The sequence below is a fragment of the Danio aesculapii genome, chromosome 15 (assembly GCF_903798145.1).
Source record: "Danio aesculapii chromosome 15, fDanAes4.1, whole genome shotgun sequence".
Lineage (NCBI taxonomy): Eukaryota > Metazoa > Chordata > Actinopteri > Cypriniformes > Danionidae > Danio > Danio aesculapii.
Genome location: NC_079449.1, coordinates 27,288,433 through 27,307,983, shown reverse-complemented (window position 1 = coordinate 27,307,983; position 19,551 = coordinate 27,288,433). Strand labels below are relative to the sequence as shown.

General features: G+C 33.8%; 1 protein-coding gene across 1 annotated transcript in view; it reads left to right on the top strand.

Annotated features, from left to right (window-relative positions):
• Positions 1-18,868, top strand: part of ubash3bb (ubiquitin associated and SH3 domain containing Bb) — a 41,278-nt gene extending 22,410 nt beyond the window's left edge. Inside the window, exons 2-14 of the mRNA XM_056474405.1 lie at positions 6,597-6,650; positions 8,262-8,448; positions 8,536-8,734; positions 11,712-11,881; positions 12,003-12,211; positions 14,059-14,203; positions 15,563-15,683; positions 15,759-15,881; positions 15,967-16,059; positions 16,839-16,983; positions 17,068-17,174; positions 17,264-17,373; positions 18,241-18,868. Coding sequence (XP_056330380.1) covers positions 6,597-6,650; positions 8,262-8,448; positions 8,536-8,734; positions 11,712-11,881; positions 12,003-12,211; positions 14,059-14,203; positions 15,563-15,683; positions 15,759-15,881; positions 15,967-16,059; positions 16,839-16,983; positions 17,068-17,174; positions 17,264-17,373; positions 18,241-18,378 — 1,801 coding nt within the window. The 3' untranslated portion in view covers positions 18,379-18,868. The remainder of the gene's footprint in view (positions 1-6,596; positions 6,651-8,261; positions 8,449-8,535; positions 8,735-11,711; positions 11,882-12,002; positions 12,212-14,058; positions 14,204-15,562; positions 15,684-15,758; positions 15,882-15,966; positions 16,060-16,838; positions 16,984-17,067; positions 17,175-17,263; positions 17,374-18,240) is intronic.
• The last annotated feature ends 683 nt before the right edge of the window (positions 18,869-19,551 follow it).

Below are 19,551 nucleotides of genomic sequence, written 5' to 3'. Positions count from 1 at the left end.
TTATATTATATTATATTATATTATATTATATTATATTATATTATATTATATTATATTATATTATATTATATTATATTATATTATATCATATTGTATCATATTATATTATATTATATTATATTATATTATATTATATTAAAGGATATTATATTAAAGGATATTATATTATATTATATTATATTATATTATATTATATTATATTATATTATATTATATTATATTAAAGGATATTATATTATATTATATTATATTATATTATATTATATTATATTATATTATATTATATTATATTATATTAAAGGATATTATATTATATTATATTATATTATATTATATTATATCATATATCATATTGTATCATATAATATTATATTATATTATATTATATTATATTATATTATATTATATTATATTATATTAAAGGATATTATATTAAAGGATATTATATTATATTATATTATATTATATTATATTATATTATATTATATTATATTATATTATATTATATTATATTATATTATATTATATTAAAGGATTTTATATTATATTATATTATATTATATTATATTATATTATATTATATTATATTATATTATATTATATTATATTATATTATATTATATTATATTAAAGGATATTATATTATATTATATTATATTATATTATATTATATTATATTATATTATATTATATTATATCATATTGTATCATATTATATTATATTATATTATATTATATTATATTATATTATATTATATTAAAGGATATTATATTATATTATATTATATTATATTATATTATATTATATTATATTATATTATATTATATTATATTATATTATATTATATTATATTATATTATATTATATTAAAGGATATTATATTATATTATATTAAAGGATATTATATTATATTATATTATATTATATTATATTATATTATATTATATTATATTATATTATATTATATTATATTATATTATATTATATTATATTAAAGGATATTATATTATATTATATTATATTATATTATATTATATTATATTAAAGGATATTATATTATATTATATTATATCATTATATTATATTATATTATATTATATTATATTATATTATATTATATTATATTATATTATATTATATTATATTATATTATATTATATTATATTATATTATATTAAAGGATATTATATTATATTATATTATATTATATTATATTATATTATAATATATTATATTATATTATATTATATTATATTATATTATATTATATTATATTATATTATATTATATTATATTATATTATATTATATTAAAGGAATATTCTGAAAATGTGGCTTATATTAATACAATACTTGGTTGAGTGCTCATTATATTATGTATTATATAATATTACATAATCCACATATTTGGCTTTATTAGAATAAAACCCTTTTCATTATATAGAGAATTGGTATAGTGAACTAAAACTAAAAGCTAAAGCTAAAATAGTTTTTGTTTCTTTAAATAAAATAAATGATATCTAAAAAAATCTATTATCTTGATAAGTTATATTACAGCTCCAAATCAGAAAAGTTGGGACAGTATGGAAAACGCAAATCAAAAAAGAAAATTGTGATATCTAAATGTACTTTAATTTTTATTTCATTACGGACAATACAACAAACATTATTTAATGTTCCTCATTATTGTTATTTTTATTTTTTTTTCAAAATAAACACTTCCAATTTCGGATCTTGCATCACATTTCAAAAAAAGTTGGGACAGTAAAGCATTTACCACTTTGTAATGTTGCCATTCCTTTTCACAACACTTAAAAGACGTTTAGGAACTCAAGTGATGAAGTGTTTCAGGTGGAATTTTGTCCCATTCTTCCTGCAAACAAGTCTTAAAGTGGGCAACAGCATGGCATCTTAATTGTCGCATTTTGTGCTTTAAAATGTGCACACATTCACTATTGGAGACAAGTCAGGACTGCAGGCAGGCCAGTTAGATACCTGTACTATCTTGTACATTGTATTTAAGCATTTCAATAATTTTCTCATGTATTATTTTGGCGATCCTCAGAGATCCTATCTTTGCTCTTAAAGGACTTGATCTTTCTTGGTTGCTGCTTTTGTGCCAAATCATAATTACAATCACCTGACATCACCTGTTTCAAATCACATCATAGTTTAGCCAATTTACCTGATTACTAGCCCTAAATTGCCCTAAAACTTTTTTTGGAATGTGTTGCTGGTCTGAATGACAGGAGCTGTACAGTAAGCATGTACAGTTGAATTTAGAATTTTTAGCTCCCCTTTTTATTTTATTTTTTTATTTTTTAAATATTTCCCAAATGATGTTTAACAGAGCAAGGAAATTTTCACAGTATGTCTGATAATATTTTTTCAGGTCAAAATTTTAAGGTCAAAATTATTAGCCTCTTTAAGCTAATTTTTTTTTCGACTGTCTACAGAACAAACCATCGTTATACAATAACTTGCCTAATTACCCTAACGTGCCTAGTTAACCTAATTAACCTAGTTAAGCCTTTAAATGTCACTTTAAGCTGTATAGAAGCGTCTTGAAAAATATCTAGTCAAATATTATTTACTGTCATCATGGCAAAGATAAAATAAATCAGTTATTAGAAATGAGTTATTAAAACTATTATGTTTAGAAATGTGTTGAAAAAATCTCTCCGTCCAACAGAAATTGGGGGGAAAAAAACAGGGGGGCTAATAATTCTTACTTCAACTGTATATTTACAAATGAAATGATGTTGACCAGACAATACATTAAATATTTTGTGTTCATATTGTCTGTAATGAAATACAAAATTCAAAGTAAATTTGGAAAGCACTACTTTGTTTTTATTTGCATTTTCCATTCTGTCCTAACTTTTTCTAATTTGTGGTTGCATAATCATATATATTGAGGGCCTTCAGGACAAAAAAGTTACAAAATTAGTAATATGGCAGTAAAATAGCAATATTTCATCCCATTGCAATTTAAATAAAATGTAAATGTCTGCCACATGAAGTGTACTGGTCTATTTATTGATTCATCATTACCTTAAAATGGGCCACAGATTTGTCAAAGGCACAGTTCACCAAAAATGGAAAATTCTATCATCTGCTTGTTAAGTCGTGATTTAAGGAATACTGTTTCCAGCTCTAAGCCGCTACTGATTTGTATTGAGAAAATACTTGGATATGGCCACTTTTTAGTCATAGCACACATTAAATTGTATATAATCATGGTGTACCCAACTGTCTCTGGGCTTGCTGCATCACAGACATCAATATTTTAATAACATATAAAAAACTGAATCAATTGCTGGCCATCGGATATTATGCATGGATATGCTGCCTCCCCATACAGTTTGATAGAGCGCTTGGACTCGGAAGCTGCTTTGCGTGACGTCACACTTAACAAGCGGATTTACTACCCCTTCACTTCACTTTAGATTTAGAAAGATGCTGGAAAGCTGTAACCATTGACTTCTATTTGTTTTTCATACTATGGGAGTCAACGGCTACAGGTTTCTAACATTCTTCAAAATATCTTCTTTTGTGTTCAACAGAAAAAAAGAAATTCAGAAAGGAACCAAGAGTAATTAATGAGTAAATTATTATTTTTTTGCATGAACTATCCCTTAAAGCAGAAAAAAAGTAAAGTTAAATGGCACATAACTACTACAGTATCAGTTGGTTATCAATGTTACAGGAAATGCTTCTGATATCTGTTGTTAATGTTAAAGAATGCATATCGAAATAGAGATGCCCTTGTTTTCAAGAACCAAAGCTTTGAAAGATTGAAGAAAACATGACCCAGGCTGCATTAAATATTGAAATACTAAAACACGTTCTATTTAAAGTGCATTTGAAGAAGTTCTATCTTTTTTAAAGCAGTATTGAAGCAGCAATCACAGTGTACATGAGGGAAGTGTGAAGATCACCTCTCCCACGCAGCTTATCGGCTCTCTCACACGATACAGATCACAAAATCACATCTCATCTTATCTCTCTTTACACATGCTCTTCGCTGTCACAGACCTCCCAACATGAAGATATATAGTGTGAGAACATCTATTACATTACCAATAACACATGCTCTCAATTTATTAACAGCTTGCAGCAGCATTAGAAATGACTGATGAATCACACTTACTTAAGCATTTGTTGGAGTTTCCATTTTAAATGCAAATTAATAGGAGCAGAGTATTACATAAAGGAGTCATGCAAGGTGGTTTACTAGGGTTTGCAGAGGTATTGGTATTTTCACTACTATTTAATGCCCCAAAAAGCATGTCTTAACCTATTTAGCTGCTGTGTTTGTAGATTGCATGCATCTATTCTATCTTTGGCTCTGCTTGTTTCTGACTTAATTAGGCTGGTCTAAGATTATTTTTGACATTGTGAAAATTAGCTGCTGCGACTGTTCTTCCTTTGTGCATTGTCAGTAGATCACACACAGAACTTTACATTTCAACCGGTGCTTTTATGCTGTCGCTTGCACTAATTTGTCCTGTTTATTAAATCTGGCCCATATACTTCGGACATGTACACACAGCAGAAAAAGGGGTTTTAAACATTAAATTTTACAATAAACAGCTGGCTAGCACTGCATGCTAAAGATAATTTGTTAAATATCTGTAGTCAGGGATGGGAAGTATTTATGATGCATGCATTTCAAATACTAAATAGTATTTTGTACTTTGTATTTGATAGAGTTTATGAAAATGGGTTTATATTTTGTATTTTTAAAATACTGTCAAATACTTTGTGAGAAGTCTACATGATGACATCATAAAAATGCAGCCTCTGATTGGTGCTTTCTCAGTTATTTGCCTAAGCTTGAGATCAGAACAGAAAATTGATTAAGTAGGTGGTCAATGTTTGGGGTTAGGATGGAAATTATGCAAAATGCACAAAGAAAACAACAGACAAATAGCAACAAAAGTAAACAATCATTGAAAATAGTAAACTGCCCAACCAGTAATATATAATGGCAGTAAGGTGTATAATTTGGCATCAGTATCTTTGCTTAATAAATGAGAATAAATAAAATATTAGTCCATAAGAACAGGATGAGGAGCCTTCAGCACATAATCATTCTCAGTCTCAGTGCTGAAGGTGGAAATGCAGAGAATGTTTAGAAGTATAAGACACCTAAAGATGGTGTACTGGTGTTTACTAAGTGGGCAAACTGTGGGCTTCTTCCAGTTATAGAAGAACTGAAAAAATGTTGGGAGAATGAGTATACTGTAAAAATAATAGTAGCATTGGATGGATTGCTGATGTAGATGCCAAACAACATACAAATAAGTCTTACAGTGGCGATTCCTACAGTACTTCAATGGCTGTTTCAAATGCCAGTAGAGAATCTGCAGATGCACTGTACAGTTAATGAAGAGATGTCAAAGTGGCACAATACAGTATAAGTAAAATATTTAAAACAGTATAACACAAATATTTAATAATACTTCAGTCTATATGGACTGGTCAAAAACTTCAGACTCCCGTTATATGGTGGCAGCAGGATGTTTATGAAGAGTTTATTTGCAAAAAAGAGATGACTCCGTTTTTAGAAATATCATGTTTTATGTTGTGCACTGAAGAGTACAATTGCAAATAAAACATGATTTATGGAAACGACTAAAACTGGAGTAGTTTTCAGAAATCATGTTTTTACATTAGGTATTGAAGACTTCAATTGCAAAAAAACATCATTTTTTGAACAAAAAAAAAAAAAAAAAGCTCTTCATATTTCACCCTTATTTAATATAAGACTGTTAAGAGATTGTTGCAGTTTTACTGGCCACGCAATAGATGAAAACACAATGAAGAGATATAGTACTATATTCCAGCTCATTATCTGCAATACATAGTTTTACAGTGATTAAACAGATCATCTTCAAGACAGAACTTCTGTGTGAATTTTGTAGAAAATTTATCCTAAAATGAAAGAGAAAGTCAGTTTAACAGTGAAGGGATTGATCGAATAGGCCTACTGATGGAAGGTTTGCAAAAAAGCCTCCTTGTAAAAGTATTTTGTAGTATTTTCAAAATACAAAATAAAGTATTTTATTTTGATACATTTGTGACTGCTGTAGTTTATTTTGCTACATGTAAAACGGATGTAATTGGTATTTAATTTTTTAAACGTGTATTTTTGCCAATCCCTGTTTGTAAGTGCACTTAAAACCCTGCTATATTTTTAACTGTACTTGCATGCAATGTAATATTAATGAAATAAAGTGGGTCAAAAACACTTGGGTTAAACTGATTAGATTTAATATAAAAATGTAATTATAATAACCATGTCATTTAATTGTAGATAAGGTTTATTTTAGTACTTGAACCATTCAAAATCCAATTCACAATTAAATTGTAAGGGTAAACCAGAAATGGCAAAATGTAAATCTGTATTTTGAAAGCTACGCTATATCTACTTTTTTATTTTCATTTATCTTTTATCTGAGCAACCATGACCATACTATAGTCTATATTTTCCAATTATAATGATATTGTTGCTATATTATTCTTTGATTTTGGATGCAGAATGAAGAATTCAAAGCAGCTGGTAACTATAAAATATTCTCTCTTTACAGGCTAAAAGCTCTGGCATCAACTGGAGGCAGAAGTGTCCAGCTTGCATGCGACTGGTGAGACTTTCTTATTTCACCTTAAATTGTTCCCCTGATTGAAACTGGCACTTCTTAAGGTTTTACACTGCCATCTAGTGGTTCATTTCAGTTAATTCCTTTCTAGAAAAATCCACGTGAGATAAATCTTCATGTTAATACCAATTTGAGAATAATTTTCTCTAATAATATTTCAACAACCACTTTTTTCAAAACACATTTTTCTATAAATACCGATGTCAGATTCACAAATGAATCATTCTGTTCATAAAGTCTGTCAAATTGGTTTGCAAAAAATTCTAAAGTTGTAGTTAGATTAGATTTGATTCGTTACAACAATTCACATTGAATCGTTTGCAGCAGCTATTCACACCAGAATCTTAAAGGGATATTCATTCATTCATTCATTCATTCATTTTCCTTCGACTTAGTCCCTTTATCATCAGGGGTTGCCACAGCGGAATGAACCATCAACTTATCCAGCATACGTTTCACACAGCAGATGCCTTTCCAGCTGCAACCCAAAACTGGGAAACATCCATACACACTCATACACTACAGCCAGTTTAGTTTATTCAATTCACCTGTAGCGCATGTCTTTGGACTGAGGGGGAAACTGGAGCACCTGGAAGAAACCCACAAGACCACGGGGAGAAAAGGCAAATCCACACAGAAATGCCAACTGACCCAGCCGGGACTCGAACTAGTGACCTTTTTGCTGTGAGGCGACATCTCTAATCACTGACTTCTAATCATCCTAAAATTATAATTTTCTCATCATTTACTCAAGTGGTTCTAAACCTTAATTAATCTCTTTCTTCTGTTGAAAGCAAAGGAATATATGAAGAATGTTGGGAAAAAGCCAGTCATTGACATGCATAGTAGGAACAACAGCAACAAAAACTACTATGGAAGACAATGGCTGCTTTTTTCCAACATCCTTCAGTACGTCCTCCTTGTGTTCAACAGAAGAAACAAACCCAAACAGGTTTGAACACGTGGAGGATGAGTAAGTGATGACATAATTAACATTTTTGCAAGTGGATGACAAAAAACACAGGTGTAAATTGGTTTTGAAGAGTTCAAAATCCTCAGGTATAGTCAAAAATACATTTAGCTGGATTGTTTGTGAAGTATAACAGCTTAAACAGCCACAAAATTCCTGATATTCTTTACTTACTGATCTAATTCTTATATATTAAGGTAGATATTTTGGAAATGCTAGCCAGATGGGATTTAAACTTCGGTAGAGTTTGGTTTACAAAAGAAAAATGTACAATGCTGATTCACTAATCTTGATTCTAACACAAACCCACAACGTTCTGTTGAGTTTTGTGGCAGAATCATAGCAGAATACAAAGTTACTGCTCTTCGCATAGTTTGCTGTTGTCTTCTTTCACATTCTTTTTTAAGTTGGCCAATACTAACAACCGTCTATATACACTTTTCTTAAAAAGCGATGGATTCATGAGAATGGAAATCTTACTTTCTTATTTACTCCAATTTCCCAAAATGCATTTTAATGCAGGGTCCAAACAGGGCATATTCTAATAGTTTATTAATTTAAAATTCAAGTCAGCTTTATTTTAAAAAAAGACCCTGGTTAATGGTGATATAAATGTGTCTCCATAGGCTTTTCTCTCATTTGGATGACCCGTTCCTAGATGACTCTTTACCCAGAGAGTATGTGCTGTACCTGCGCCCCAGTGGGCCTTTACAAAACCAGCTTTCTCATTTCTGGCAGCAGTCTCGCTTCACTTGCGGAAAGAACAAAGCTCACAACATATTTCCACACATCACGCTTTGCCAGTTCTTTATGGTGAGTCACACTTTCTATTTGAATCAGATAATCTGTCTGATAATCTGTCTAATATCTTACATGCTTTTACTTTGACGTGTTGTCCAGTGTCCAGACAGTAAACTAGTGGCTCTGTGTGAAGCTCTGCAGTCTTCTGTGAATCAGTGGAGAGGACGTTTCCCCAGCCCTTTGCCTCTGGAGCTCTACACCTCCACCAATTTCATCGGCCTGTTCGTGGAGGAGCAGGTGGCAGAGACGCTCAAGCAGTTTGCGGCGGACTTCGCGGTGGAGGCTGCTGCTAAAGCGGGTGAGGAGGCGTGAGCTGAGCTTTTTCACAGATGGTGCTCACGTTTTGTCTAATCACTCCTCATTACTCATGCTGTTCCAAACTGCATGACTTTATTTCACATAAATGGGTAAATTTAGCAGAATGTTCTGACTGATTTTAGCATACAGTGAAATGTTGCAACACAGGCTGATTGTGAAAACGTACCTCTGTTTACATTTCTGGAGAGTGCACATTTTGTAGCCAGAGCTATGCATGGCTGCATTTCGTTTTTAAATAAAGAACGCTATGGGGCGGTATGATGCTGCCGACAGCTTCTGTTTCTTTTCGTGCTACAAGCTGACCGCTTACCTCAATGTGGATAGCTTTACCGTTGTTACCAGTTTGTCCAGTGGCTAGTTGCATACGTCAATGAACTTGAGATGCAGAGACGAGTTGGAGATGACAGAGTTTGAGTCCAGTGAAGAACATTTTCAGAAAGCAGGTAAAACAAAAACAGAAGCCAAAATATTTAATAAACAAGTAAATAACAGGGTGAGAATGTGGTAAAATCTGAAAATGTGGTAAAAATCTTTTCTTTTTCTGGATTGCTTTTGAAAACACTGTCGGTTGGGTTTAGGGAAGTCGGTGGGCAGGTTAATCAGTGCTTTTGAAAAAACGGTTGATGTGGCAGACCTGCCAGTGTGGCATCAGTGTCACCATGGAAACGACTCCCTCACCGCAATCACCGCTCCTCACGTGCTGATCAGGGACAGCTGCTGCCTATTGTAGGAGGGGTATTTAACACACGCCGTCGAGGGAGACAGCAGAGTACGAACCTGATGATTTGACTTCTTCATCTTCACTGGGCACCCTGACCGGCACTTCACTTCACCCGATCACTGGGCCCCTTTGGACACAGAACTTACTGTCCTGCACATCCCAGCCCGCACTTATCCTTTGCTCCACTCCCTTAATAAACAGGGATTTTCACTGTCTCTCTGTGTCCGTGTGATCTCTCACCTGCGACAGTTTGGTATAAGGAAGAGGATTGTTGGGGGGATCGGTTGGTTGGTCAATCAAATCAGTCAGTCAGTTGACAGCGACCTCTGGTGGATTTATGGGAGAACAGCAGGCGCAAATGGCACTCTCAAGAGAAATTTGAGATAGAAAAAGCATAAACAGCGGCCTCTGGTGGATTCGCGAAAACAAAAACTGCTCCTGGGACATATTTTGCAATCTCCAGAAATGTATATAGGGGTACGTATCAACAATGAGCCTGGGTTGGTGAAATCATGGCATTCACAAATCTTTAATCATCAGTGAATTATTTCCATTCTGGTCCTGTTACTGTTAATTAAAAAAAATGCTAATCAAAAAAAAGCTGAAATAAAATGCTACCTAACTAGCTGGACACTAGACCCTGGTTTCACAGACAAGGTCTAATCTTGGTTCTAGACTAATTTGCAATTCTGAGCTGTTTTAACTGAAAGAATCTTTCTCTGACTGATCTTAAAATATATCATTGACTTTGTTTAGTCACAAGAATAAGATGGACAACAGTGATGATTTTTTAAGGCATATTTATAAAAAAAAAAATCTTAAATACTTGGCAATGTCCTGGTTAGTCTAAGCCAGGGGTTGGGAACCCACATTTTTAAAAGAGCCATTGGGATATACAGTTGAAGTCAGAATTATTAACCCCCGATTGAATTTTTTTTCTTTTTTAAATATTTCCCAAATGATGTTTTACAGAGCAAGGACGTTTTCACAGTATGTATGATAATATTTTTTCTTCTGGAGAAAGTCTTATTTGTTTTATTTCAGCTAAAATAAAAGCAGTTTTAATTTTTTTTTAATAACCATTTTAAGGTCAAAATTATTAGCCCCATTTTTTCGATAGTCTGCAGAACAAACCATCATTATACAATAACTAGTCTAATTACCCTAACCTGCCTGGTTAACCTAATTAATCTAGTTAAGCCTTTAAATGTCACTTTAAGCTGAAAACTAGTGTCTTAAGTTATTGTGTTATTATATTACATGAGTTATTATAACTATTATGATTAGAAATGTGTTGAAGAAATCTTCTCTTTGTTAAACAGAAATTGGGAAAAAAATATATGTACATGTTAACGCACAACTCAAAATAAACAAATATGAAGCATCACATTTTCAGCAGGTCCATTAATGAAAAAAGAACAATTTATAGATTTTTTTCTTTTTGCCATTACCACATGAATGTTGTTTGAACTTGTGTGAGGTTACCATAGAAACATAAGTTGTTTCCCCTTTATTGGTTTCACAAATCAAGTTTATCCAGAGCGCTGCAAACGCACATTGGTCAAAATGTCATTTTATTGTTAACTGAGTTCTTATTCATTTTGCTGTAAAAAATACAATAAAAAGGGAATTGCAATTGTATTGTCAATAGGAAACTGAGTTCTAGTGATGCTTATCATTTTTTAAACCGTAAAATATTATTGAAGGGAGACAGCTGGAGAGCCACATATTTTTTGTCAAAGAGCCAAAGGTTCCCTACCACTGGTCTAAGCTCTCCTGAGTAGAACCAGAAAATAAATAGAAATAAAGGAAGCTGAAATGCTAAAATTAGAAAAATGCTAAATAAAAGCACATCTTCAGAAAAGTAACTAAACTTGTATTCATTTATAGACAACACAAAATCAATGTTTCAAATTCCGAAAAGTTTAGAAATGAGTTATAATCCTTATTTTCAATCATAACTCATCGGATACTTTTATCTAATAAATCAATCAATAATAATAATAATAAAAATTCAATTTTCAAGTGGTCTCTTAATAATTTTCCATAGATTTGTGTGTATACAGTATATAAACATGGTTCTACACATAAAGCTATCATGTGGCTTTAGAATTTTTTTTAACTGTGAATAAAACATTCTTAATGTTTAATTTCCTAAAGCTATATATAAAAGAAGTGAACTCAAGCTGATTCAGAACTCAAACTCAAACAATCTGTCTGTCTCTAATCATTCTAGATGTCCATGTGGAACCCCATAAAAAACAGCTTCATCTGACTCTGGCCTATCACTTCCCAACCAATCATTATCACTCCTTGGAAAAGTTGGCAAAAGGAATTGAGGTCAAATTGGGTTGCGATTGGCTTGCTGCCCTCTTCTCTCGGGATATACGATTTGCCAATCATGAGGTGAGGTGCAATTGAGCCGCATGCCATTTAAACTAACCATTAGTCTCTTTTTATCAGCTTTAATGTTTCATCAGTTAATGAAAAGCACTTTAATGCAAACTGACCTCCGTTTCATTTTCAGACGTTGCGAGTGATGTACCCCTACACTCCTCAGAACGATGATGAGCTGGAACTGGTGCCGGGAGACTCGATATTTTCATCCACATTGGAGCAAATGAGCACTAGTGAGGGCTGGGTGTACGGCACGTCTCTGGGCACCGGCATCTCTGGACTGCTGCCTGAAAACTATGTGAGCCCGGCTGATGAGTCGGACACGTGGGTCTTCCATGGGTAGGTTTCCAAATGGTGGGATGTATAAGTTTGGTCAGCTCGCAGCAAGACTCATTAGTATTGCTTGCTCATACTTAGGGTTCAAGGGGGAGATCAGCTAAAACGTACTCATCGTCTGCATCTGAAATCATGCACTCTCTCAGTAGATGATCCTTTTGAATAAGTTACAGGGTTCATACTGTCATAAAAAAATCTGAAAAGTCATGGAATTTTAATTTTCAATTTTCCGGCCAAGAAATGTTTTGGTGAAGTCATGAACATTTCTTCTATTGACACAAATGAGTAGTTTTAAAATCGTTTAAAGGGATACTTCACCCCAAAATGACAATTCTGCCATGATTCTTTACACACATCACTTGATCCAAACCTGTTTGGGTTTTTTTCTGATGAACATAAAGGAGGATATGCTGAAAAATTTGGGGAAAAAAGCAGCCTTCTATGTTCCTGCTATATGGATATCATATCAATGGCTTGATTCTTTCCCAATGTTCTTCATACAGTATCTACAGTATACCTTTGTGTTCAACATGAAAGAAATTCATGAAAGTTTAGAACCACTTGAGTGTGAGCAGACTCAATGGTGAGGAAATGTTCATTTTTGGGTGAAATTCTGGTTTCTGTTTAAGATTTTGGAAAACACAGCCATAGACTTCTATATTATGTTCTATTTCTTCTATAATTGGCATTCTTGAGAATGTTTTGTTTTGGGTTCAAAGGAAGAGAGAAATTCACCTCAGGGTTTATTAATGCTGAGAAAATGTTTGATTTTAGGCTTATGGATTAACAATTACAATTCTGGTCTCTCCCATCCAAGAAGTCAAAATCCAAGTGATCAAAAGGGGTCAAACAATAAGGATGAAACGATATATGTAAAGGGGAATGCTTCTCTCTCATCTGCTTGTGATCCAGTGAACCAAATTCATCATCTTTATAGTACATATAAAGAGGGACAGGTAGAATTTTTGCTGTGCAATTCAAGCGTTACTTAGTTCATCCAGAAATTTCAATTCTGCACGCATTTATTCACCCTCATGTCATTCCATGCCATTTTGTTCTTGGGAAAACAAATTAAGTGAAGTTTCACAAACTAATTTTGAGAGGAGCACGTGATATGATTGATCATGGCTGGTCTCTTATCTGTAATCATCAGTAAGCCAATGAGATTTTTCCAAACTCACTATAAATAGCCCGTCTAGCATTACTTCCCTTATCTTCGTTTTTTTGAAGAATCCCCCCATCCACCCCATCTCGCCCCTTTTCCTCATTTACCAGGGGGAGCTCTCGAGAACTACCTGACTTCATACCCCCTGGGGTCAATTATCTTCAAGCTCAGGTTCTCTTCCAAGACAGCATGCCAAACCTGCTATTATTATCAAGCAATATCTAAGTGTGAACTCTTGAAAGCATTTTAATCAAATATGAACGAGATTAGCTTTACTATTGATACTCTGTTCATCCAAAAGTTTCAAGCTTCAGAATGTTCAGAAAAACATACATAAATAAAAACATACATAGACAGATTTGGTTCACCATAACACATACTGTATCCTCTTTTGTGGTTGTCTCATGAATGTGCATTGAATTCCTGTATGTGGAAGTGAAAATTTAATGAAATTGGGATTAAACCACTAGATTTGCTTGCCATTATTGGCACAATTTGAAAACTTTTTAGTTAACAGAGTTTCAGTGGAGGGCTGAAATCTCTCATGTTTCATTAAAATAGCTTCTTTGGGTTTCATAGACAAATTAAAGTCTTATGCTTATAGAATGACAGTTTGAGTAAACGATGACACAGTTTTCATTTTTTGGATGCCTACCCCTTAACTCTTCTCTTGCTCTTTAAACAGGTCGCACTCCTTCTTCTGTACATCTCCATCAGAAAAGGGTTCCAAAGAGACCAAAGCATTAGATGGGTTGCTCAACATTCGATGCTTTGAAAACTCCAGGCTGGGAGAGTCTGCCATCTTGAGTGTCATTTGCCAACCTATGCAGGTGCCCATTACATTACAACAATTGGTAACACTTTAGTTTAGGTCACATTTCACGGTATTAACAAACCATTAAATAACACGACTAGCTTAATAAATTACTGATTTAGCTGTTTATTAATAGTTAGTAAGCTAGAAGTTGGGTTTTTGGTAGGATTAGGGATGCAGAATAAGATCATACTTTATAACAAAGACTGTAGAATACATAAGACATGTCATACAGATAGTTTTGAATGGTGAAAAGTGTGACTGTCAATATGGTGAATGAAGCCCTGCCTACTAGTACAGGGGCCAATTATCGATCGATATAGGCTGACGTTTCTCCGGTGGAGAAGTTCGGACCAGACGTGTGCTTTTATGACAGTTTGGTTGTCAACAAACGCACTGGAATCTCAGCAAATACTTACTTCACAGACATAAGAAATATATTCACATAAATCCTAAAATCTCTCATTTTAAATGAACCAACTACAGATGAAAACAAAATATTTTTGGTTTTGTAATCTGTATGCAACGAACGTGAGGTACAGTCCGTCCTGTCAAATGCACATAGGGCCGGCGTATCCATAGAGGTGACCTAGGCGATAATAGTGAGGGTGGCAAACTAACCCCCACAGGGCGTGATTTCCAGATGCCTGTGCTGGAAACAGTCGGCTACATCTGGCAACACTGGTTGAGGGTGACGTGACAGTCCTTTGCCTAGAGCGGCAGTTTAGCTTGCTCCAGACCTGAATGAACATCACATGAAACCAACTACAAGAACTCCTACAAACTTGCAAACAAAGAGTTGCTTTCATTTCTGGAGGAGATTCAACATCAAGTTGTGAATTACTTCAGAAGAGCAGCACGATCTGATGAAGCATTATTCAGAGGATGATAATGTGTAACACGACCATAAATGAGGCTGGTGTCAAGATCTCGTTCCTTTCAAGTGGGCATGCGCATTAGCTTGGCCAACCTGAAAAAATGGCGATAATGTTTGATTTGAACGTTTAGAAACAAAACTTATGTGATAGTTGTTGCTTAATTTTATTGGTGATTCCAAATATGTAATGTAATTGTAAGCTTGGCAAACAGTTTTGGAGAATTTGATGCTTCCCCATTCAGTCAGAATGCTCAAGCATAATGCCCAAGAGGCGTTTCAAAGATGGCAGCTGAAATAACTTGCCTTAAAGGGACTTTGTTTATAACTACTAATGAACGGTTAATATCTTAATAATAGGCAGGTAATAAGCCTGTAGTTAATAGGATAAATTATGACCTAATCTAAAATGTTACCCAATAATTAAGCGTATATATATTTAAAAAAAGTCTGTTTTGTTTAGTTACTTATAATTTGACATTTTTTTGCTGTTGATGGTAGGTCCTTCGCTCTAACATCCAGTCTCGAGCTCCTAAAAGAACCCTGTTTGTATGTCGGCACGGAGAGAGAATGGATGTAGTTTTTGGGAAACACTGGCTCTCTCAGTGTTCTGACTCTAAAGGTAATCTCATCAGATGGGTCATGATGGCGCTTATATGGTGCAGTTAGTTTGAGAACTCAGTTTGTCTTTCTTTAGGCAGGTACGTGAGGAGGAACCTAAATATGCCCGCAGCTCTGCCTGCTCGGGGTGCAACACACAGGGACTACGAAATGGATGCTCCTATAACAGTGGTTGGATCCACACAGGCTAAGATAGTGGGTAGGTCTGCTTAGAGTTTTGATGTTAACATAAGTTGACCAGTTGAATTGTCCATCATGCTTGTTTTATGTCATCTGATTTTCAGGGGAGGCTCTGCTGGAAAGTAATACCAGTATTGATTTTGTATATTGTTCACCCAGCCTTCGGTGTGTCCAGACAGCTCATGAAATCCTCAGAGGTACAGTACTGTAGTGAGGAAAATGAAGGAAGCAGTGTGCGGTGGAAATGATTGTCACTATGATATAAATAGGGTTGAATTTTCCTGTTGAGTAATGTTTAATGTTGGCCTGCATTTTAAAGAATTACACTTTAGTTTTTAATGAGCAGATGCAATTTGTTAAAGTTAGCCCAGTGCAACATTCAAGTGTTTACAATAATTTCAGAAGAAAATAGCAAAACAATTATTATTTTTTCATAATATGCTAATTATATCTACAGAGAAATTCCTACACTGTAAAACATGGTTACTTCACTTTAACCTGTTAGCCAGCACTCACTTATGGGGATTTTCACCTACCTAATATTAAACAGTAACAGTTCTTTACCCCTGTGAGCTACAAGCAAAAATTAGGTATCATTGGAAAGAAGACACTATGGTACATCTAGAATGTTTCATGTAAAAAAAGTTATACATCATGAAATGACAAGAAAGAAAAATTGTACTGTGTATATATTTGATTTTACATATACAAACACATGAAATCATTTATGTAATAACCTAAAAAAATATGCCATGAAAGCCAAGTGTCTCATGAGTTTATATTTCAAATTTGATAAAGATAGCATGCAAAACAAGATTTCTTCAAAAAGTTTTCAGAGATTATATCAGTGTCTTTCTCTCCCTCAAAAAAAGAGTTCAAATACAGTAAAGGCTATACTTTTGAACTTTCTAATCAAAGAATTCTGAAGAAAAGTCACCCCAGTGTCTGTGCTCCTTTCATTCCTTTCATTCTCCAGGAATGCAGCAAGATAGCAGACTAAGCATTCGAGTGGAGCCTGGGCTGTTTGAGTGGACTAAATGGGTCTCGGGAACATCTTTGCCTGCTTGGATACCCCCTACAGATCTTGCTGCGGCCAATCTTAATGTAGACACAACATACAGGTAACAATAGAGTGATTATAGGCTTTTTTTCTATGTAGGAGCATATTTCCAATTCAGTCCTTATTACCAATTTAATTTCCACAGACCTCATGTGCCCATCAGCAAACTAACCATCTCTGAGGCGTATGAAACATACATTAGTCGCAGCAACCAGGTGACCAAAGACATTTTGTCCTACTGCAAAAATAAGGGTGAGTGATTATAAAATTTGCTTATACTTGAGTGCTCATGATTCTCTTACAATACTGTATGTACTAATAGTGAACTTTTTTTACAACAGGAAAAAATATTCTGTTTGTGGGACATGCTTCCTCTCTGGAGGCCTGCACTCGACAACTCCAGGGTCTTTCTTCACAGAATCCTAAAGACTTTGTGCAAGTAGTCCGTAAGGTTAGTTTCACCCGTTTAAACATTATACTGGCAGATTTACAGGCTGCATCAGCACAAACACTGTTTTCACATTAAAGGTGCAGTATGTAAGTTTGACACCCAGTGGTCGAACTAGGTATTGCACTCCTGGGTTAAAACGCGCAAGCGCAGGTTTCCAGATTAACGTGAGTGTTACTGACTATCGAGCTGATTTCAGGCTTATTTGAACCATTTTCTAACTAAAAGCAACGGCATGCGATAGACCAAAAAGGAGTTTGTGTCCTAACCAGCACCTAAAATTTCTAGTTTAGAAACGGCTTCTATTTCTCACAGGTGAACAACAGGATGAAAACCTCAGGTACACCACGTTCTTTATTCAGTGTTAAATGCTAATATTGTGAGTTTGAATGTTATTTTGCATTACATTTATTGCCATAAACATATAAATTGAACTTAACTGTGTCTCGGTGCAAGCCAAGTTAAGCCAAGTTATTATTTGCTAATTAATAACTACCTCACGTGGAACTCTGAATCTGCGTCTCATTTCAGGGCTGTTACTGTCCACTGAAGGCAACCCAGGGTGCTGAAATATAATTGGCTAAAGTGGCAGTGGGCGGGTTAAAGGGACTAAAACAAAGACAGCGTTCCAGCACGCAACAGACATGTTCCACTTGTTCACTTAGCATGTTTCTTAAATATCTGCAAACATAGCATGGTATTTTTATGCTTTAGAAGAACCAAAAACTTACATACATTATCTTTAAATGCTGCTAGGATATGTGACCCTTTATGTGAAGCTACCAAGCTAAAATCATTTTTGTGTGATTCGCTGTTTTGCTCACAAAAAAATTAAAATATGGGTTTTTCAAAGCTGGTCTTTCCGTCTAGATTCCATACCTGGGTTTGTGTGCCTGTGAGGAGCAGGGGGACTCAGGAATCTGGCAGCTTGTGGATCCACCAATTCTTCCCTTGACTCATGGGCCAAACCACAGCTTCAGCTGGAGAGAAACCTTACAGCAAGAATGAGCACATCTGCAGGGTCCAAAAGAGACTGAAATGTTACCTGCACTGGAAGCACACAACTGAGAGAATTTTTCTGTCACATTCATGTTTGAGTTATGCAAATAATATATTGATACAGGATGTGGCAGGGTTTTTGTTTGCAGACGGCACTGAATAATGAACATTTGCGGTAGTGTTTACTGAGCCTTTAAAGAGGCTTTCTCAGGGCATTGGATGTCACTTTTAACATGTTTAAATGCACAGTGGCATAATGCAGCACTTATTGTAGATTACAGATCACTTCCTGACATGCAAATATGTACAAATTTGCAATGAGATGTTCAAGAGCTTAAAGGCAATCTTGTCTGAGTCATTTCTCTTGCAAATGTAACTTGAATGCATAAAATGTGTAATATTTGTTTTAGCATAGCTGAATGGATATCAAATGCATTTGTAATATCTTTACATTAAAGCTAAAGTGTGTACTTTGTAAAATAAAATATTTATATTGAAATTAATCGTAGAAAAGCTTAGGTGTAAAAGCTCTGTGGTTAATTTTTCTGTTCATTTGAGCAAACTGGTACTGCAGACAGTGGTGCCAACTAATTTTCTGGGTTGCTTAAAGCGATGATGTCATTATGTATCCATTATTTAGCAACTTTTTTTAATGATTCTTAGTTTTGAAATACAATATTGAATTATTAACAATTACACTTTTTTTTAAACATTAACAGTTTGTGTTTTTATTCATTAGTAAAACTACACATTCTGAACGATTAGGTTTTAAATTAAAATGAACTTTTTTAAATGTTAGTAGCTTATGTTAGTCTTAAAGATAGCTAATGTGCTTCAAAACACTGAAACAATTCACAAAGACGATATAAACATCAAAAGTTTGCAATTTGCTATTTGTATTTTTTATATCATCTCATACATTAGTTTCCCATCAAAACTTCTGACCAATCAAACTGTTTTTAATATTTCATATGCCCCCCTCCCTTCAAGATGCTTCTCACTTGCTTTTTATTGTTTTTTTGCGCTTTAACTCAACCCCTCTCACTGACACAGCTGTTTAAAACTAAACACTATTGGAGAGGGGCTACTCCATGTCCCGCATTAGCTTTATATTTCAGTTACAAATATGTCTCACATCGAACAGAAAACCTTTAACTGCATATAGTTACCTAATGCAAAGTA